Below are 19,899 nucleotides of genomic sequence, written 5' to 3'. Positions count from 1 at the left end.
GGTGACGGGAAGGTGGAGGTCTGACACTTAAGGATTCGAGGCGCCGGCCCGGTACCGCGCTGCTTCTGATTCGGAGCCGGGCAGAGCTGTGCAGCCCCCCTGCAGGGGAAGCTCGCCCGGCTCACGAGCCCTAAAAACCATGGGTGCTCTCACCAAAACCAGTCCGTTTTAAAGGAACTTTCTTGTGGGCTCTCCGCTGTGCTGCTCGGCGCCGGCCTCTGCGGCTCAGCCTTCCTCTCTCCTCCTCCTCCTCGACCTGCATTTGCGGGTGGAGGAGGCGTTCCGGGTCCTGCCTCCAGCCAGCGCGCAGCTGGGCTGTCTCTGGCGCTGCAGGGTGCCCTCCCCTCCTCTCCCCTTCTGCAAAAGAGATCAAATCGTGGCTTTGCTCGAACGCTCCGGCTCCCTCTGCGCTCCCCGGGCCTCTCCCCATCCCCCTGCCCCGGAGGCAGATTCCCTGGTCCTTCCAATCCCCTCCAAATCTGTCCCAGCACCTGCCGGAGCCTCTAAGCCACCTCGCAGGACTTGCTTTGCTGCCGAACCTTTCCCCTCTGCCCTTTCCTTGTCCCTGATCCTCTCAGCTGCTCCATCTCCACCCCCCCCGCCCCAGTTCCTTTAAAACCAGACTCAGTTCAAATTCAGAGATGTTTTTTTTAAGTGCGAATCGGCGTCTCAAACATGCCGGAGCGAATCAGAAGGTGAAATCTTTAACCTGACAACCTCTGCCATCTTAACTTCAGGGCTCCTTCCTTCCCCTCGCCAGAAAAATCTGTACGAGTTAAGTTTTAGCTCTAGCTGCCTGTGCCCGCTGGCGCACCGAGCTTTGTCTGTGCCTAACACGGCGGATTTTGTCGTGGCTTTTACGTTGGCAGCCGCCTGAGCAGTCTGAAAGCGAGAGCGGCCCCGGCCCCATCCCTCGGTAGGTTCCCCGGCAGCGCACGGAAAAGCCTCAGCACGAAAGGGCTGGCGCTGGCTCCGTTTTAGCCGCTTGATCCCGGCATTGAGATTAAAGCCCTGCCTTGGTCTCGAGCTGCTCAGAGCTGGTTCCCGTAGAAGCCGTAACAAACTCTGCGTCTCGCTCGCGTCTAACTCCTCTCTGCTTAACCGCAAGGGTTGTTCGTTCTCCCTCCCATCCATGCTTCGGACTGACTTGAATCAACCCCCCCAGACGCATTTTCCCCACGTCTGCCCATTACTAACCCGTGTGGTGGCACTAACCCCTGTGAAGCGCTGGGGTAGAAAAGCCGGGGCCCCGGCTTTGCCGAGCCGCCGCGGCGACGCTCGGCGCAGGGCGCCTAAAGCACCCCGTGACGCGGGATGCCGCTCGTGTACCGGGAAGGTGCGTGCGGGCTGCTGAACGGGGCGGGGGTCCGCGTGCTCTGCCACCCCCCCCCCCTCCAGCCCGGCTGGGCTCTCCCGAAGTAGTCCGGCAGGAGCGGGCGCTTGTCGGGCAGCTCCCCGGCAGCTTTCAGGTCCCTGGCAGCGGCCGGTGTTGCTCTTTGCGAGGCAGCTCCCGCCCCGGGGGAGGTCTGACCCTCCGCCTCCGGTGGCCGGGCGCCTCCAGAGCAGAGTCCCAGCTGGATGGGGAGACACAGCGGAAGCAGCCAGGTTGGGGGGGACCCTCCGCTCCCCCTCCTTCCCCGCGAGCGGGGTCATTTGCAGCTCCCTGGCATCTGGAAGCGCGGCGCGGTTCTGCCGTGCGGCTCACGCAGCGGCCGGCCTAGCGGCTCCGTGGTAAAACCGCGGGGGTGATGGTGAGAGGAACGCCGCTCCCCTGCGGCCCTGGCAGGGGGAGAGACTCGCAGCTCGGTCCGGAGGCTTCTGCCGCAGCGCTGGGGCCCGTGCCAAGCGGCGGTGGCCTGCCTCCGGACGATAGCTCCCAGAACAACGGAGGAACCCCGCCGGGCAGAGCGTAGTCCTGCCGGCACTTGAAATGCTTAGAAAACCCCCTGCCTGGCCCAAAGACGGTGCTTGTGGGGCTGGTGGGAGTCAGTCTGCCGCTCTCGGGGGCGGCCGGGCAGCGTCTAACCCTCTGCTCGGCTGAGCGGCGCGCTCGCTAGTCCCAGTCCAGCCCCGGATTGCCCGGGCTCAGGGCTAGGAGCGATTCCAGCTTCCAGCACGTCTCCGCTGCCCGCTCTGGCAGCTGCGAGCGGTTTGTGATAAGTCAAGGATGTTTTCCCGGAGGCAGAGGGTGTCCCGGCAGGGATCTGCTGTCTCTGAGGTGCCCCCAGCGATGGGGCAGTTGTTCCACAAGGGTTTTTTGTCTCGGGGAAGCTGTTCCAGGCACAGGGATGCTCCTTGGCATCGGCAGGGTGGTTCCCCTCTAGCTCCGACGGCGCGGAGACAGGCGTGGGATAGCCTAGCGAGGGCTCTCCTGCGCGGCTGCTGCGGGGGCCGGCTGCGGCATCGTGCGAGCTTCCTCGCCACGGGCTCTGGGAGAGAGCGCGAGTGCCGCGGTGGAGATCCCGGGGCTGATTTTTAGGACAGGGAACGCTGCGGCCAGCGCGGTCCTCGTGCATCGTGTCATGAAAAACTGCTGCTTTGCAACGTCAGGCTTTGGCAATCTCGCTTCAGCGCGCTGCTGCCCCGATGGCCGGCGGCTGCTGCTACGTGTCGCATGCGAGGTCCGTCCGTGGGGCTGCGAGGAAGCCTTTCCCCAGGGGCTACGGGCTCGGCAAGCCCTGCCCGCGAGCAGGCGGAGGAGCTGCCCCGTGGGGAGGCTGCTTTGGGGCAGGGGGCAACGCGCGAGAAGGGGGAGTGGGTTTGGGTGAAAACCACGCCATTTCTCGGTTGTAACGAGGCTGAGGGCTGCCTTGGCCGCGCTCAGCGAGGGCACGCGCTCACGGAGACCCTGACACAGCAGGGATGGGGAGAGCGGCTCCGGTAGTTGCTGGACTGGGTAAGTTGGTCCTTGCTCCGAGGAACGTGCCCCAGCTGACAGGGCTCCGTTAGGCTCCGCAGACCTTTCCTAGCCTTGTTCGCGGGCGGTGGCTTTGAAACAGGCGGGGCGGAGGCTGGGGTCTGCTTGTTACGGTGCTCCCGGCACCGCCACGCTCCCTGCCGACCTTCGGGACGGAGCGGCACCAGCGCCCCGGTGCGGGACACCCCAAAACACCCCTCGGCAGGGACCGTAACGCCCCCGGGCAGCTCCGGTCCTCTCTTAAACCCGAGACACGCTCTGAATTCCTGCCTGTCTCGTCCCGTTGGGGCACCGGAGCTTTTGCTCTGCGTCACCTCTCCTGCGCGGGGCCAGGCTGCTGCCGGCTGACCGGAGTTAACGCGGAGTAGGGTTCGGGTCTGGCCGTTGCCGCAGCCTCTTGCCGCGAGCGTGGGCAGGGGCTCGCTGCTTTCCTCGCCCAGCTGTGGGAGCTGGAAGAGCTCCAGACGTCCCCGCCACGTGCTGCTAGCTTACCTGTGAGACGGGGCCTCGAAATCTGCCTGGTTGAGGGTCTTCCGCTGAGGCTAGGGCTTTCTGTGACGGGACTAGGGGGGCTTTTGGGCTCGGGAGCGCTTCCCCTTGCTCTCTGTCTGGGGATCTCCCCCCAGGGACTTCGCAGTAGCCTGTAACCTCTTCTTCCTTCCTCCCCTCCGCTCCCCACCGCCACTCCTCTCTCTCCAGGTGATCCGCAGAGGCTGGCTGACCATCAACAACATCAGCATCATGAAGGGAGGCTCCAAGGAGTACTGGTTCGTGCTGACGGCCGAGTCGTTGTCCTGGTACAAGGACGAGGAGGTGCGTGCGAGCGCGGAAGGATGGGGTTTGGGCGGGGGGATGCTCTGTGATTCACGGGGCGCGGGCGAGGAGAGCCTCGGGCCGGGGGTGCGAATGAGCACCCAGGAGTGATGAGCATCATCGGTCTCCGGACGTGCAGGAGCGCGGGTCTCCTCTGGAGGGTGCCCTGCGGACGCCACGCAGCCCCAGCCGGCAAATCCCGTGTCTCCGCACGCTCCCCCAGACCTCGGCATTGTGTAAACACAGATAAACCGGGAGACACGGGCAAGGGGAGGTCCTGCGGGGTCCGGCTGCCCCGAGCCCAGGGGGGGTGGCCGTGCCGTGCGGCACCCGCTGTGCCCTGCCTCTTTCAGGGGAGGGTTTCTTTGTCTCCCATCGCCCTTGTTGCGAGACCTCCAAGAAGGACCGGGGACCTCCCTTTACCACCTCCCTGCCCCGTCCCAGCCCCCGAAGCCGGGTCGGCAGCCGGTTCCCGGTTTATCCATCCCAAAACGGCAAAGCCGGAGTTGCGGCGCGGGGGGCCGGGAGGGAAACCGTCTCCGTTCTGGCCCTGGGGAAAGGAAAACCGCCGGTGCCGCGCAGGGCTTGGCTGTGGGCGAAGGAAAGCGTAGTCTCTGACCCCCTGGGACCGGCAGTTTATCGTCGCCAAGCCCCGACCCCCCTCGGCCGTTCCCCCCGGGGTTGCGGCGGCGCTGGTCTCACGTCGCCCAAAGGCCGCGTTGGGGCAGGAGGTGCCCGATGGGGTTAATGTCCCCGCGCCGGGGCGGAGCTGCTGCCATCAAAGCTGGGGGGAAATGGGGAGCGGGATCTGGGCTGGGCAGGAGCCGGCTGAGCCCGCGCTGCCCTCCCGGCGGGGACGGCCGAGGCACCCCCGCTGCCCCGCAGCCCTGCCTGCGGCGGGCGGGAGGTGGGGTGCGCGCCGGGGCGGGGGGCATCGCGCGGCGACCCCGACCCCCCTCCCCAGCCGGTGCCGGGAGGGAACCCAATTCCCTCTGCTCCTGGGGTTTCTGTGGGCCGGGACCCCACAGGTCCCTTCTTGTCCCCCGTTGGGTGTCCGGGAAGGGGCCGCCGCTGCTCCCAGCCCCGTTTGCCCGACCCACGTCGGGGGATCTCCCGCCTCCCAGCCCTCGGGCTGCACATCCCGCTCCCCGGCCTGCCCGGGGCGTCGGTAGCTCACCCCAAAAATCGGGATTTCACCGCTCAAACCCCAAGCGATTTCTCTGGGCTCGACCCTCCCGGGAACCGGCCGGTGGCAGGGCCGGCATCTCCTGCCCGCGCCCTGTCCGAGCTGCCGGAGCCACCATCTCCGTGGCGTCGCGGTCTCGGCCGCGCCACTTTCGTATTTCAGATTTTCCAGCATTTCCGCCCCCACAGTCTGAAAAATCGGCCCATGATCTCGCCTTTCCCCTTACGTCACCGGCCGCCCGGCCAGATGCTGCGGTGAGGGGCGGGGGGCGGGGGGGTGCTGGCTCGCGGGGCGTTCGGGGGGTACGCCAGGGGTTCGGTGTGGCCGCCGCCTCGCCAGAGCCCAGCACGCGGGTCAGAAAAAGGAGACGTGAACACAACTTTTTATTTCCCGGGAGCCGCTCGGCGGCTGGACGTCGGGCGCGAGGGCAAAGCCCGGCCTTCCTTTGTTCATCCTTTATCTTCCAAGCGCTCTGCAAAGGTGAACGTCTCTCCCGAGCCGTGCAGTCCCGTTTTAACCTCTCTTCCCCGGCCGCCCCCCACCCAGCCCTCTTTAAACCTGCCTCCTAAAAGAGAAGGAGACGTGTCGAGCTGGTAACGCTCCCTCCGGCATGCTTCCCCCCTCGTCGGACCCCGCCGGTGCTCCCCTGGTTTCCTGCGCGGAGGCCGCTCGGGGGGCACGCCTGGCCCCTCCGCGGCGGGTAATGAGAACCAGCCGGCCGGGGATGAATGAGGCTCTGTCTTCTGGAAGCCCAGCTCTCCCTGCCCCCCGCTACCGCCAAACCCCCCCCTCCCCAAACCCCCGCCGTTTAAAAAAACGAGCCCGCCGAGCGCTGCAGAGCCGGCACCCAGCGCCCTGGGGGTTTTGGGGGGGATGGAGCCCACCCCCTGGCCTCCCCGCCGCGAGGGGGGAAGCGTGGGGAGCGGCGCCCGGCCGGGCTCCCCCCATGGCTTTGCCCTCCCGCTCGCGCCGCCGAGGCAAAAAACCAACCCAAACCCCCCCCCAAAACCACGCCGCCTCCGCGAGTCGGAGCAAAAAATCTATTTAATCTCCCTAAAAAAGGGCCGAATCCGGGCTCTCCCCCCCCCCAACACACCCCCCACCCCCTTACCTTGCGGCTGCTGGGGCGCTGCTGGGGCGCTGCTCGGCCAAACCCGATCTAACCAATGTGCAGACTACTGTACAACTTTAAACCCTCCTGAACAGGTAGTCTGAACACTGGGCAGGCTGGGCTGGAGTCTCCGGCTTCCCACGGCATCCAGGGGGGGGGTTAGTTTTAATTTCTCCCCCTCCCGTTTTGTTTTGGGTTTGTTTTTTTTTTTGGTTTTGTGTTTTTTTTTTTTTTTTTTTTTTTTTTTAATAAGGAGAGAAGCCCGATGGGCGAAAGGAAACTGCTTTGTCTCTCTTCTGACGTGGCAAAGTCCTTGCAACCGAATCCAGTCTGGAAAAAAGTTGTGGGTTTTTCAGGAAATCATGAGGAGGAGTGTGGGGCGGCGGTGGAAGGGGGGCGGGGGGGGGGAAGGCTTTGGGTTCGTGGCCTCTCTACAAAGGCGAACGTCACTTTTTGGGACCGTGTGCGCAGCATCTGGAGACAAAGTGGAGCTGGAGCTGTTCTAAACAATTCCAGATGTGGCGTTTCGGCAGCGGCTCGGCTGGGTGGCCCCTCGGCGGGGCCGCAGAGCAGCCTCTTAACATCGGCAGCCGCCTTCGTGCCAGACTGCGAGGCCTCGGCTCCTTCCAGCCCTGCCCTCCGGCACCGATGGGCGCCGGTGGGGGCGGGGGGCGAGTCCCTGGGGCCCCCCGGAGCCGGCGCGGTGGGCTCCGGAGGAGCCGGCCCCGTGCCGTGCCGAGGGAGGGCAGCTACGGCGCAGGCAGGGCAGCCGTCGGGCAGCGTCCCGGGGCTGCCCGCAGCCCTGCAGGGACCAAATCCCTTTCTCCGGTGGCTTCCTCGGCGCGGCCGGGCGCGCCCTTGGGAAGGCGGCGAAGCCGGGGGGACTCGCGGTCCGTTCTCGCGCCGGAGCCGCGGCTGATCCGGGGGGAGGCTCCTGGGGGGCGGGGAGCAGGTCGCTCCGTCCCGGGTCGAGCTCTCGGCTCTGGCGGGGGGACGGCGTGCCGTGGGCCGAGCCGGAAAGCGCGGCTCGGTGGCCCTTGCGTGGCGGGGGCGTGAGGAAACGGCTGCCCCCTCCGTCGCGGGAGCGCCGGTCCCCGCGTGCGGTGCTCCTAGGGCTTGGCTTTTCCTTCTGCTCGGGGCGTCTCGCCGGCGTCGGCAAAGCGCCGCTCGCCCTCACCCCTCCCTTCCCCTTGTCCCCCCTTCCAGGAGAAGGAGAAGAAATACATGTTGCCTTTGGATAACTTGAAAATCAGGGACGTGGAGAAGGGCTTTATGTCCAACAAGCACGTCTTTGCCATCTTCAACACAGAGCAAAGGTAAGGGCCGCGAGCCGGAGCGGCGGCGGCCGGCTGCCTCCCGGAATGCCTCCGGGCGTCGCGCCGGGCTCGACACGCAGCCGAACGCGCGCCGGGCTCGGCGGGCTGGTCCGAACCGGGGCCGCGCGGCCGGCTTCCCCGTCCGCTCGGCGTCGCGCTCCGAGGCAGGAGCGCCTGTGAGCTGCTGGGGGAGCGTTTCTCCAGAGGAAGCGGCAGCTTCCCCAGTATTTATATCCACGTTCTGGAGGGATTTGAGGCTTCCTCGGGCTCCCTGGTGTCGAGGGCTCGTGGTGCTGGAGGCCTCACCGGTGCTCTGCTGAGCCTCCCGCCCCCGAGCCGCGCTCCCGGCCGCCCTCAGGGTCCTCACCCCCGGCTCTGCTCCCTCTTCCCTAGGAATGTGTACAAGGACCTCCGTCAGATCGAGCTGGCCTGCGACTCCCAGGAAGACGTGGACAGCTGGAAAGCCTCCTTCCTCCGAGCGGGAGTTTACCCAGAGAAAGACCAAGTAAACACTCCCTCTGACTTGCCCGAGCCCTCCCGGAGCAGGCTGGCCGCGGGGTGCTGTCCGAGACCGGCCCGGGGAGAGGCTGCCAGAGGAGCCTTCAGACCTGGGAGCTCTTGGCTTGGGTCCCGGTGTGTCACAGTAGGTTCTCGGATACCCTGGAAAATGCCGTGGTATCGCAGAAGAGGACGAACTTTATAACGCGGCGCGAGTCCGTGCCGCAAAAGCATCCGCGTAGGATGGACCTAGGTGGAAGGGACAGGGAATAAGTGTGGAGCAGAGGGGTTTCTTTCCGGGTCTGTCGGAGCCCGACAGTAACTTGTGCCCTGCTTTCCCTGAGCAGACTGAGAACGAGGACGGCGCCCAGGAGAACACCTTCTCCATGGACCCGCAGCTGGAGCGCCAGGTGGAAACCATCCGCAACCTTGTCGACTCCTACGTCGGCATCATCAACAAGTCCATCCGGGACCTCATGCCAAAGACGATAATGCACCTCATGATAAACAACGTGAGTGGCGGGCGGCGGGGAGCTGCCGGGGCTTTCGGGGCGCCCCGGGCGCCGGCGAGGAGACCTGGGCCCCGCTCAGCGCCGGGGGCGAGACGGGGCCGCGCCGCCCTCGTCACCGAGCCAGGCCCCAACCACGGGATTTGGTGATCTTTCGATTCTTCATTTCTACGTCTTTGCCCTCGGGCTGCGTGGCAGCGCCTGTGCTGAGGGCGCTTCGCGTCTCGGCCTTTCCTCCCGCCCCGGTTCTGGCGAACGGGGGGCGCTGAACCCTCCCGCGAGTCCCGACTCGCTCCGCGTCCCTTCCAGAGCCGGGAGGGGCGGCCCCCGCGCCTCCGGGTGCTCCGGCTCCTACCCCACATCTACCGACACTGCCGGGTTCCGTATCTCGGGGCCGACCTTCGCTCGTTTTCCTCCTCAGACCAAGGATTTCATCCACTCGGAGCTGTTGGCCTACCTGTACTCCTCCGCCGACCAGAACAGCCTGATGGAGGAGTCGGCCGACCAGGCGCAGCGCAGGGACGACATGCTGCGCATGTACCACGCCCTGAAGGAGGCCTTGAACATCATCGGGGACATCAGCACCAGCACCGTCTCCACGCCGGTTCCCCCGCCCGTGGACGACACGTGGCTGCAGACGAGCAGCGGGCACAGGTACGTTCGGCGGGGAGGGGAAGCGGCGGCGCCGACGCGGGTAACTCGGATTTGGGCGTTCTCCCAGGGGGAAAGGAGGGGCTGCGGGCTGCCGGCGCTCCGCCCCCTGAGGTGCTTTCTCTCCTCCGCAGCCCCCCGCCTCAGCGCAGACCTCCCTCCGTCGTCCTGCCGCCGGGCCGGCCGCCGGCCGTCAGGGGTCCGACGCCGGGGCCGCCCCTCATCCCCATCCCCGCCGGGGGACCCTCCTTCGCGGCTCCCCCCATCCCCTCGCGTCCTGGACCCCAGAACATCTTTGCTGCTAATAACGACCCCTTCTCAGCCCCTCCTCAGATCCCGTCGCGGCCGGCACGCGTCCCCCCCGGCATTCCTCCCGGCGTGCCCAGGTAAGGGAACGCGCTTCGGCAGGCTGCCCGGGGCCGGGGCAGGCTCCCGCCCTCCCGAGGGGGCGTGGGGTGCTCTGCGGCCCCCCTCGGGCTTTCCTGAACGCCTCCGAGGTGCGAAACCCCTCGGTCGGCGGCAGATCCCGGGGCGGGAGCCCCGCTCCCCCTCGTCCCCGTGCCGCGAGCGAGGTCCCGCTGGGACGCGGCCTTGAGCCGAGCCGCCGCCGCGAGGCCGCCGCGCTCACGCCTCTGTTCCCCTTCTCTCTGCAGCAGAAGACCCCCGGCCGCGCCGAACCGGCCCACCATTATCCGACCGGCCGAGCCCTCCCTGCTCGATTAAGCGCCCAGGGGCTGGTGGCGACTCCCGGAGCGGCTGCCCCCACGCCCGCCGCTTCCCTTTGCCGTTGTTTTGAGGGGGGGAAAAGGGGAAACAACAAACCAACCCACCCCCAAACCCCCAACCCTGCGTCTAATCTCTCTGATTTTGAAACCATCCTACCTGCGATCAGCTCAGCGGAGCGGTTCGGCCGCGGCCGATCCCCCCCGCAGCGCGCCGCGGCCCCCTCCTCGGCCCTGGCGCGCCGACGCCGGCGGCGGCGGTTGAGGCCGGGCGGTTTTTCCCTCGCCTCCGCCGCGCCCCGCTCTGCCCCCCACCTGTATAATAAACCGCGGAGGATTATATATATTTTTTGGGGGTTGGAATATTGCACTTTGTCCGAAATCCCTCTCCTCTCTCCCGCCCCCCCGGGACGCCGGCGGCGCTCGGTGCCGTGGGGCGGCCTGAATGTGCGCGGCGCGGGCGGGAGAGCTCGGAGGCGGCCGGTTCAAACGCCGCCGCCCGTCTCTGGCGGCGCCCAGGAGCTCCTCGAGCTGATCCGATTCCTGCCGATTCGCTTGCTTCCTCCTTTTTCCTCCTCCTCCTCCCCCCACCACGACCCCCACCAGAATTTTTTGTATTAATATATTATATATAAAACTTAGTGATTTTTGGTTTTCCTCTCCCAAACCCGAAAGCCGATTGCTAATCTTGACCATAGCCTATATTTCAGTTTTTATAGCTTTGAGGAAAATTTATATATGGAAAACGATGGGACTGCGGGCAGCGATCCGCGGATGACCCTGGCCCGCCGCGGAGCAGGAGCAGACCCCGCAGCTGGGCCTTGCCTCGCGAGGGGCCGCCCCGGCCGCCGACCTCAGGTATTTCCTCGGCGAGGCCGGGCTCGGCGCGAGGGAGGCTGGAGGAACGCGGCGGGGACGGGGCGCAACGCGCCGGGGCCTCCCCGGGGTTGGCGTCGCGACCCCTCGCCCGCAGCGGGCGTTCCCAGCCCCGAGGAAGAGGAGGGAGCGTGTCTCCCCGCTGCCTCGAGCCCCCCACCCCCGCCCAGGGCAAAGGGGGTTCCTGGGGGGGGGGAGGGGAGGATGCAGCTGCCCCCCCCCCCCCCCCCCCCCCAATAACCCCGCGCAAGGCTGCGGCGTCCCGGGGTTGGGGGTCGGTGGCCGGGAGGGCGCTCGGCCCCCCCCCCGCGCCCGCAGCGTGTCCCCCCCACCCCTCCCGCCGCCGCCTCACACACCGGTGCCTTCCCGGGGGGGGCCGCGCCGCGGCTGGGAGCGGAGGTTGTAAATATTTTTACAGACTCTATCAATTCTATTCAAAAAAAAAAACAAAAACACCAAAAAAAAAAAAAAAAAGGAAAAGGAAAAAGAGAAAAAAAACCACCAAACCACCCCCCCCCGACCCAAAAATAATGTAGGTTTTTTAAAAACATCGACCTCCCCCCCCCCAGCGGGGCTGCGGGAGCGCCGAGCCCCCCCCTTCGCGGCGAGGTGCCCTTGGGGGTCCGTCGCCCCCCACCCCAAATTAATCCATTAACGAGCCCAGCCTGCCGCGCCGGCTGCTGGCGTCCGGCCGGGCACCCCCCCACCCCCCCCAGCCCGCCTCTCGGGGGGGCGGCGGCGTCCCCACGCGGGCAGGGGTCCCGTCGGGCGCTCGCCCCTGGGCGCTGCCCCCGCCCGGCCGCCAGCCTGCAAGTGCCTCCGGTCTGTACCCATTAATGAACTAAAAAAAAGTTAAAAAAAAAAAAGAATAAAGGGAAAAAAAAAATAATTCCCGCTTTGCGGGGAAAGTCTCTGGCGCTTTTGGGGGGGGTCGGGCTCCCCCTTCCCTCGCCCTCCTGCCTCCCAGTGCCGGTGGGGGGCTCGGATCCGGGGGGGCTTTGGGGGGCTCGGATCCGGGGGGGGCTTTTGGGGGGCTCGGATCTGGGGGGGGCTTTGGGGGTCTCGGATCCAGGGGGGGCTTTGGGGGGCTCGGATCCGGGGGGGGCTTTTGGGGGGCTCGGATCTGGGGGGGGCTTTTGGGGGTCTCGGATCCGGGGGGGCCTTTGGGGGTCTCGGATCCAGGGGGGCTTTGGGGGGCTCGGATCCGGGGGGGGCTTTGGGGGGCTGGGATCCGGGGGGGGCTTTGGGGGGTCTCGGATCCGGGGGGGGCTTTGGGGGTCTCGGATCCGGGGGGCTTTGGGGGGCTCGAATCCGGGGGGGGGCTTTGGGGGGTCTCGGATCCAGGGGGGCTTTGGGGGGCTCGGATCCGGGGGGGCTTTGGGGGGCTCGGATCCGGGGGGGGCTTTTGGGGGGTCGCGGATCCGGGGGGGACTTTGGGGGTCTCAGATCCGGGGGGGCTTTGGGGGTCTCGGATCCGGGGGGGCTTTGGGGGTCGCGGATCCGGGGGGCTTTGGGGGTCTCGGATCCGGGGGCTTTGGGGGGTCGCGGATCCGGGGGGGCTTTGGGGGGCTCGGATCCGGGGGGGCCTTTGGGGGTCTCGGATCCGGGGGGGCTTTGGGGGGCGCGGATCCGGGGGGGCTTTGGGGGGTCGCGGATCCGGGGGGGCTTTGGGGGGTCTCGGATCCGAGGGGGCCTTTGGGGGGCTCGGATCCAGGGGGGGCTTTGGGGGTCGCGGATCCAGGGGGGCTTTGGGGGTCTCGGATCCGGGGGGGCTTTGGGGGGGTCGCGGATCCAGGGGGGGCTTTGGGGGTCGCGGATCCGGGGGGCTTTGGGGGTCTCGGATCCGGGGGGGCTTTGGGGGGGTCTCGGATCCAGGGGGGCTTTGGGGGGCTCGGATCCGGGGGGTCTTTGGGGGTCGCGGATCCAGGGGGGCTTTGGGGGGCTCGGATCCGGGGGGGCTTTGGGGGGTCGCGGATCCGGGGGGGACTTTGGGGGGGCTCGGATCCGGGGGGGGGGCTTTTGGGGGGCTCGGATCCGGGGGGCTTTGGGGGGCTCGGATCCGGGGGGCTTTGGGGGGCTCGGATCCGGGGGGGCTTTGGGGGTCGCGGATCCGGGGGTCTCTCCCGCAGGCTGCTGAAGCTGCTGCCGGTGCGGTTCAGCCGCCTCCCGAGGTGGGGGCTCCAACCCAGCCCGCTCCATGAGGCCATGGAATAAAAAAGGGGGGGGGGGTCGCAGGGTGGTCGCGGGGCGGGGGGGGCCGCGGCCCCGGCTCCCCCCGGCTGCTCCACCGGGTCTCGCTGCGGCCCAGCGAGGGGTCCGTCGGCCGAGACCCCCCCCCAGCACCGCGGCCCGTGGCGGGCGCTGTGACGAGGGGCTCCGGGCTCGGCCAGTGCTTCTCCCGGCGTCGGCAGGGCTCGGGGGTCCCCGCTCTGGGGGTCTCCTGCGGCCGGAGCAGCCACACGGTGCGGGGGGGGTCCCTCACCCGGGACCCCCAGGGGTGGGGGGAGGCTCCGCTCTCACTAAACCCTCTTTTTATTCTCTTTTTCCTCTCTTTTTCCTCCCCCCAGGAGAGCGGCTCCATCCGCGCCCCCCCGGCCCTTCTGAGCCCCGCCGGCCGTGCCACCCCGAGCCCCCCCGATTTCCGAGTGTTCCCCCCCGCCCCAACCCCACCTCCATCCCCACCCCCTCCCCATTTACCGGCACCAGGAGCGATGTTTGCTGCTCAGATCCCCTTTTCGGGGCGTTTTCAGTGCTCCGCGTTCTCCTCACGCCGCCCTCGGTTCTGTTCAGCCCCCTCCTGCGGAGGACGGGCCCCCCCCCGCCCCCCTGAATCCCCCCGAGCCGCAGGGAGACCCTGGGGGGGGGCGATGGGAATCATCCCCGTGACTCCCCCAGTGCCCCAAATAAGTGGATTCTTTCCTAAAAGGCTCAGGGACACGTTATTGGAGCAAGGGACGCGATTCTGGGGGGGACGCGCGTCTGGGGGGGGGGACACGCGTCTGAGGCCCTTCGGTGATTAAATACGGGGGGCAGCGCCCCCGGTTTCGCCCCCAAACCCCCCTCGCCCGGGGTTCGCGTCGGCTCCAAGACACCGGGGAAGGAAGTCGGGCAGGTTTAATCCCGGCCGGGAGGGAGAAGCGGGGACACGTCGCTCCTCCGGCGCCGTCCCGGCAGGCAGCGGAGTCCCGCGTCCGTCCCGTCTACGTCCGCACCGTCCGTTTGTCCTCGAAGAGGCTCTTCAGCATGTAGACCTGGAGGAAGGCCACCACCACCAGCACGCCCAAGTTCACGGCCGACCAGAAGTTCACGCGGCCCAGGTTGCTCTCCTGCAGGTTACGGTCTCGGGCCTCGAAGGCTCGAAGCAGCGTCTGCATCTGGATGCTCCGTTCCAGGCGGCTCCTCATGGTCTCGATGGATTCCTGGGGGCGGGGAGGGAGGCGCCGGTCGGACGCGCCCCGCGGCCCCCTCAGGGAACCCCGAGGTGCTTTGGGGGGACACGGGACCCTTCGAGCTCGCCCAGCCCAGCCCCCTGCCCCGAGCAGGGACGTCTTCCCCGAGCGCGGGTTGCCCCGAGCCCCGTCCAGCCCCACCTCCGGCGTTCACGGGGCATCGGCCCCTCTCGGGGCGCCCCGGCCCGGGGACTCGCCCCCCTCGGCGCCGGGGAATTCCCGCCTCGGCTCCGCTCGGAATCTCCCCGCCGGGAGTTTGAAAGCGCCCGCCCTCGCCCCGGCGCCGCGGGCCCGACTAAGGAGCCCGGCCCCGTCTGCGGGAGCCGCCTCCTCCCCGGGCTGAACACCCCCGGCTCCCCCAGAGGGGTTCCAGCCCTCGGACCCTCCCCGCGGCCGCCTCCGGCCCCGCGCCCGCACGGCCGCGGCCTCCCCGTGCTCAGCACCGCGGCACCCGGCGAAATCACGGAACCGGGGAATAATTTCGGTTGAAAAAAAAAAGACCTTTTGAGGTCGTCGAGTCCAACGGCAAAGCTGGCGCCGGTGCAGGCGGGGCTCCGGGGGCAGAATCCCCCCCCTCGCCCCACCGGCGGGGCCGCCCGGGCTCCGCAAGACCTTGCACTTGACCTCGTCGACCTTCATCCCCACCTTGATGTCCTCGATCTTGACGTCCAGCGTGTCGTCGGGCTCGGCTGCCTCCAGCCAGGCGTCGCCTTCCTCCTCCTCCTCCTCCTCCTGGGCGCTGTCGAAGATGAGCTCGAAGAACACGAGTTTCTCCGAGATGGCGCTGAAGGAGTTGTCGAAGCAGAGCTTGTAGTCGCCGGCCTCGGTGGGCTCCACGCTGCAGGGGGAGAGCGGGGTCGGCGGGGCGGGGCGGGGCGTGGCGGGGCGTGGCGGGGCAGGGCGGGGCTCACGTGTGCGCGCCGTCGGAGCGGCGATACTCGCTGACCAGCAGCAGCCCCGAGGGACTCTCCAGGGAGAAGTCGACGTCCAGCCCGGCCCCACCGATCACCTGCCGGAACCGGGGATGGCGACACCGGGGAGCGCCGGGACTGGGACCCCCCGCCCCGCCCAGACCCCTCCCGGTACCAGCACCCGCCCGCCCAGCCCCCTCCTGGTACCGGGGACCCCCTGCCCACGTACCCAGCACCCTCCCATTACCAGGGACACACCCCCCCGCCCCCGCCCGGACCCCTCCCGGTACCGGAGGCCCCCTCTCCTGACCCGCCCAGCCCCCTCCTGGTACCGGAGACCCCCTCCCCTTCCTCCCAGTGCCCCCCAGTGCAGGACCAGTATCAGCGTTCCCCGGTAGCGACCCACCCCAGGCCACGCCCCCTCCGGTACCGGCCCGGCCCTGGCCACGCCCCCTCCGGTACCGGTTCACCCCAGGCCCCGCCCCCTCCCGGTACCGTCCACCACAGGCCCCGCCCCCTCCGCTACGGGCCGCTTCAGGCCCCGCCCCCTCAATACCCCCGCACCCTGGCCCCGCCCAGACCACGCCCCCCGCCCAGACCACGCCCCCCCGCCCGGCTCCGCCCCGGCGGTACCTGGTACTCGGCCTCCAGGGAGGCGTTGCCGGGCGCGCCCTGGTAGAAGCACTGGCGGCGGCCGGCGGGCAGCACGAACGTCACCTCGGCGTCGGGCGGCGGCGGGGCGGCGGCGGCGGGCCCAGCCCACAGCGCCAGCAGCCACAGCCACCGCGCCGCCATCTCCGCCGCGCGGCGCCTTTAAGCCAGGCCCCGCCCCGCCGCCGCGCGCCCGCAGGGCCCGGCCGAAGCGGGCGGCAGCGGCGAGTGCCTGAGGCGGGAGCGGGGAGGCGGGCCTTCAGGCAGCGCTGAGGCCGGCCGGGGTCCTGGCGGCCGCCGCGGTGCCCCGCCCCCCCAGGGATCCTCTCCGCTAATTGGCTGCTCTCCACGGGCGCCGCTCGTTCTAACTTCTCATTGGCCGACGCGGCCGCCCCCGGGGGGAGCCGGGCTCCCACAGTGCACCGCGGCGGGGCCTGGGGCGGACCCGGGGGGTCCTGGGGCAGATTTAGGTGGTTAGGCAGAGGTCTAGGGGTCTCAAGAGCAAATATGGGGGCCCTGGCCCAGATTTAGGTGGTTAGGTAGAGATCTGGGGTGCCCTGGGGCTGATTTGGGGGGGTCCTGGGACAGATGTGGGGCCCCTGGCCCAGATTTGGGTGGTTAGGGGCAGATTTGGGAGTGACGTGCAGATTTAGGTGGTTGGGTGCAGATTCGGGAGGTCTTGGGGCAGTGTTGGGAGTCCCTGAGGAAGATTTAAGGGTCCAAGGGACAGATATGGGAGGTCCCAGGGTGGATTTGGGTGGTTTGGTGCAGGTTTGGGGGGTCCTGAGCCAGACTGGGGGGCCCTGAGGCCGTTTAGAGAGGTCCTGAGGCAGGTTCATGTTGTTAGGTGCAGATATGGGGGGTCCCTGGGGCAGATTTGAGAGGTCCCGAGACAGATACAGGTGTTTCAAGGCAGATTTAGGTGGTTAGGTGCAGATTTGGGGCATCCTGGGGCAGATACGGGGGGCTCTGAGGCAGATTTGGGTGGTTAAGTGCAGATTTGGGGTGTCGTGGGTCAGTTCTGGGAGGCCATGAGGCAGATTTGGGTGTCTGTGGGGCAGATTTTGGACGTCCCAGCACAGATTTGGGTGGTTTGGTGCAGTTTTGGGCGTCCTTAAGGCAGATTTGAGGGGTGCAGGGGCAGATTTGGGGTGTCCCGGGGCAGATTTAGCTGGCTAGGTGTGGATGTGGGGGGCTTGGGGCAGTTTGAGCGGCTGGAGGGCAGACAGGGAGGGCTCCGGGGGTGGTGTCGGGTCCTGGCTCAGCCCCAGGGCTCAACGGCGGGCGCAGGGGCCCTATCCCCCCGCCCCGCCGCCGCTGCCTGGCCCCGGGCCGACCTCTTGGCCCCGATTCCTCGTGGTTTTGGGGCAGCAGCAGGCGGAAGCGGGCGCAGGGCGGGTGGCTCGACCTGTGCCGTCGCATCCCTCGGCAGCGGTGGCTCCGGCAGTGGCCCCTCGTTTTCGCGCGTCGAGGTGCGTCTCCCCGAGGCTCGCCGGCCCCTTCCCGCCCCGGTCGCGGGGCTCTGGTGCGCCTCGCATCTTTTTTAATTTTCGCGTCGAGGTGCGTCTCCCCGAGGCTCGCCGGCCCCTTCCCGCCCCGGTCGCGGGGCTCTGGTGCGCCTCGCATCTTTTTTAATTTTGCCTTTTATTTAGGAGGCAAAACGATCCCCGCCGAGGCCGGCAGCGCCGTCGGGAGCTGGACGTGCCGGGGAGGAACCGCAGGAGCTGTTCGAAGCCGTCCAACCCTGGCAAGGGTTCCGGTTGGGCGTCTGCCCAGGGCGACACCTCATTCCGCCCCATTTCCACCTCTTTTTTGGTGATATCCCTGTAATTGGGAAGCGAGCCCTGGGAAATGACGGGCCGTGGCAGAGGAGCCGGTTTCATGCGGAGCTGAGCTCCGGCGCTCTGGTTTTTGGGTGGAAAAAGTCTTTTTTGTGCAACGAGGGGAAAGAAAACCCAACCCTGATTTGTGCTCGGGACTTTCTGTCATTTCCTTCCTGGGTGATGAAACGTCTTGAGCAAATCCTTCCTCTTCTTCCCATCGGAGAGCTCCTGCGCCTCGGGGTCTGCGCGGCAGGGCTCTCCCTCATCCGGACCCCGAGGAGGAGGATGAGGATGATGAGGCTGGGTTTCTCCTCATCGTGGCAGGTGCGTTTCCCTCGCCTCTGCCCGAATTTGGGTTGGCCGAGGCGGAACGGGGCACGGCGCCGGGCACGGCTCCCCGCTCACCGTCCCTCTCTTGCAGGAGCCATGGCAGCGCAGAGGCTCGTGCCACCCCTTGGGCTCTTCACTCAGTGGGGTGAGGGTCCCCCAAAAATCAGCTGCATTGCCCCGCGGAGCTACGCCGGCAGCGCCTTCGAGCTCTTCGTGGTGGGCGCCGGCGACCCCATGCGGAGCGTCTCGGCCAAGCCGGACCAGCACATGGTTGATTTTACCCTGGACGGGGCCGTCCCGGCGTCCCGGTGCTACCAGTGCCGGTACCGGAGCTATAACGGCAGCGCCTGGCAGACGTCGGCGTTCAGCGCGGAGATTGTGGTGAACGGTGCGGGCGGCGGGGGCGGCGGGTGGGGGGCCTGGCCGGGCTGCGGCGGGACCGTCGCCGACCCAAACCCAGCGTGTTTCTCCCCAGCTTCAGGTGACGCCGGCTGTCATCCCCCCACCGCCGCCCCGACCGGCCGTCCCCTACCCACCTCGACCACTCTGCAGCAAGGTATCGGCACGGGGGACCCGCCCGGTTGGGCGGCAGCACCGGCGGCTCGTTCCTGGTGACCCGCCGTGGCTGCGCCGGGGGTGTCCCTGCGGGTGACCCCCCGCCCTCTCCTCTCTTCCAGATCGTTCCTGGCTTCTCCCGGTCGCCGTCGGCGCGGCCGTCCTGGTGCTGCTGCTGCTGGCGGCGGCGGCGGTGACGGCCTGGCGAGGTGCGTGGGGGCGGTGGGTGCTCTCACGGGGGCGGTGGGTGCTCTCACCGGGGCGGCGGTGCCCGGCGGGGGGTCTGTAGCCGGGCAGCGCCGGTTGTGCTGGCGGGGGGTGGCACCTCGGAGCTCCCCGCCGGGGCGGCACGTGCTTCGGTGCCACCTCGGGGGTGAGCGGCACCTCGGGGACGAGCATGCCGGTGCCGTCGTGCGGATCCCTTCCAGTGTTGTTGCCGGTTCCGGGCAAGTCACCGGCGGCAGGAACCCCCGGGGGGTCGTGGTTTGGGGTGCGGTGACCCGGGCTGGGTTTAAGGCACCCGCTGGGTCCTCCCCGGCGTCACTGCGCAGCTCCGGCTGCGCCTCCACCCCTCTCTGTTTTCTCTCTCGCCAGTCGAGACCAGGAGACAGCGGCAAAGAGGTGAGAGCGGCCGGAGCCGGTGCCTCCGCGGCTACACTGCCCCCGAAACCCGCCGGCACCCCCCGGGGACCCCCCGGCTGAGCCGCGGTGTCGGGCTCCCCGCCGCCTCCTCCCTGCCCGCGCGCGCCCCTGCCCGCCGCGCTGCCACCCCCTTTGTTTTTCGCAGGCAGGAGGCGTCTTGCTGGACCGAAACGCGGTTCCCCCACCACCGGTAAGGCCCGGATCCCCCCCACGCCGGACGGTGCGCGCTTGGCAGCGGGCGACACCGCTCCCCCCACCCCCGGCCCCCCAAAAACATCCCCTTTTTTCTCCGCAGAGCTTTCCTATGACAACTGCGCCTACGCTGTCGGCATGGTGAGTGGGGGGTGGCCGGGGGGGTCCCCGTGCCCCAGCTGGGGTTGGTTTCGGGGTCCACCGGAGCGGCACGGGCTCGGCACCGGCTCTCCCGGCTGCCCCGGGCTCACCCCCGCCTCTCCCTCCCTGCAAGAACACGGAGGCGGGAGCCGGCGGCAGCACCGGCACGTCCCCGGCGTCCCCGCAGAGGCACCCCCCGGCGTCCCCTGCCCCGGCGTCCCCCGCCCCGGCGCCCCACTTCAGCACCTTCAGGTCGTTGGCGTGAGCCCCGGTGGTGCCGCCTCTGCCGGCGCTCCCCGCGGCACCGGAGCCCAGCTCCCTCCCGACCGCGAGGGAAGGGACTCTCTGAAGTTGGGGTGAGCGAGACACCGGCCCCCCGCGGCACCGCGCCGGCCCGGGGACGTGCCAGGGCCTTCCCGGAGCTGCCGGTGGGACCCCCGGCACGGGAGAGGTGCCGACGCACCGCTGGCAAATGACCTTTGTCCTCCTCTTCCTCCTCCTCGCACCTTCGCCTCCGGCGAGGCCGCGGGCGCGCGGCTGGGCGCCCCAAGTCGCGGCGTCGCGGTGCCGGCGTGTCTCTGCGCCGGGCCGGCTCTGGTTCCAATA

General features: G+C 68.5%; 3 protein-coding genes across 8 annotated transcripts in view; 2 read left to right on the top strand and 1 right to left on the bottom strand.

The window, feature by feature from the left end:
• Positions 1 to 10,072, top strand: part of DNM2 (dynamin 2) — a 33,238-nt gene extending 23,166 nt beyond the window's left edge. For 2 of the 4 annotated variants that reach the window (XM_075076180.1, XM_075076179.1), the window contains 7 exons: positions 3,617 to 3,730; positions 7,234 to 7,343; positions 7,737 to 7,848; positions 8,189 to 8,353; positions 8,772 to 9,004; positions 9,136 to 9,387; positions 9,655 to 10,072. In XM_075076180.1, coding sequence (XP_074932281.1) covers positions 3,617 to 3,730; positions 7,234 to 7,343; positions 7,737 to 7,848; positions 8,189 to 8,353; positions 8,772 to 9,004; positions 9,136 to 9,387; positions 9,655 to 9,724 — 1,056 coding nt within the window. In that variant the 3' untranslated portion in view covers positions 9,725 to 10,072. The remainder of the gene's footprint in view (positions 1 to 3,616; positions 3,731 to 7,233; positions 7,344 to 7,736; positions 7,849 to 8,188; positions 8,354 to 8,771; positions 9,005 to 9,135; positions 9,388 to 9,654) is intronic. The other 2 variants (XM_075076181.1, XM_075076178.1) reach the window with 1 other exon arrangement.
• A 3,626-nt stretch (positions 10,073 to 13,698) lies between these two features.
• Positions 13,699 to 15,898, bottom strand: TMED1 (transmembrane p24 trafficking protein 1). Its single transcript, XM_075076101.1, has 4 exons — positions 15,593 to 15,898; positions 14,960 to 15,057; positions 14,694 to 14,886; positions 13,699 to 14,018 (listed from the first exon to the last, which is right to left on the bottom strand). The coding sequence occupies exons 1-4, from the start codon at positions 15,752 to 15,754 to the stop codon at positions 13,800 to 13,802; spliced, it is 672 nt and encodes a 223-aa protein (XP_074932202.1). The 5' UTR covers positions 15,755 to 15,898; the 3' UTR covers positions 13,699 to 13,799.
• Positions 15,899 to 16,344: 446 nt separating this feature from the next.
• LOC142048847 (uncharacterized) lies at positions 16,345 to 19,899 on the top strand. 3 transcript variants are annotated; one of them, XM_075076100.1, is made up of 8 exons: positions 16,345 to 17,082; positions 17,263 to 17,757; positions 17,855 to 18,151; positions 18,239 to 18,319; positions 18,441 to 18,527; positions 19,106 to 19,150; positions 19,256 to 19,293; positions 19,427 to 19,899. In XM_075076100.1, the coding sequence occupies exons 3-8, from the start codon at positions 17,860 to 17,862 to the stop codon at positions 19,556 to 19,558; spliced, it is 675 nt and encodes a 224-aa protein (XP_074932201.1). In that variant the 5' UTR covers positions 16,345 to 17,082; positions 17,263 to 17,757; positions 17,855 to 17,859; the 3' UTR covers positions 19,559 to 19,899. The 3 variants fall into 3 exon arrangements, with proteins under 3 accessions (XP_074932201.1, XP_074932200.1, XP_074932198.1); XM_075076099.1 differs by having other exon boundaries at positions 16,945 to 17,082; positions 18,913 to 19,150; XM_075076097.1 differs by lacking the exon at positions 16,345 to 17,082 and having other exon boundaries at positions 17,636 to 17,757; positions 19,106 to 19,293.

This window comes from Phalacrocorax aristotelis, chromosome 28, assembly GCF_949628215.1.
Source record: "Phalacrocorax aristotelis chromosome 28, bGulAri2.1, whole genome shotgun sequence".
Classification (NCBI taxonomy): domain Eukaryota; kingdom Metazoa; phylum Chordata; class Aves; order Suliformes; family Phalacrocoracidae; genus Phalacrocorax; species Phalacrocorax aristotelis.
Note: the sequence above shows the minus strand (reverse complement) of the source record. Positions and strands in the feature narration are given on the sequence as shown.

Bases quoted from the DNA above. Each gene is read 5' to 3' on its own strand.
- LOC142048847 (XM_075076097.1), top strand. From the start codon at position 17,860: ATGGCAGCGCAGAGGCTCGTGCCACCCCTTGGGCTCTTCACTCAGTGG. The intron at 18,152-18,238 runs GTGCGGGCGGCG...GTTTCTCCCCAG, and splicing joins CGCGGAGATTGTGGTGAACG to CTTCAGGTGACGCCGGCTGT. The intron at 19,294-19,426 runs GTGAGTGGGGGG...CCTCCCTGCAAG, and splicing joins GCGCCTACGCTGTCGGCATG to AACACGGAGGCGGGAGCCGG.
- TMED1 (XM_075076101.1), bottom strand. From the start codon at position 15,754: ATGGCGGCGCGGTGGCTGTGGCTGCTGGCGCTGTGGGCTGGGCCCGCC. The intron at 15,058-15,592 runs GTACCGCCGGGG...CGGTTCCGGCAG, and splicing joins CCCTGGAGGCCGAGTACCAG to GTGATCGGTGGGGCCGGGCT. The intron at 14,887-14,959 runs GTGAGCCCCGCC...CTCCCCCTGCAG, and splicing joins CGCTCCGACGGCGCGCACAC to CGTGGAGCCCACCGAGGCCG.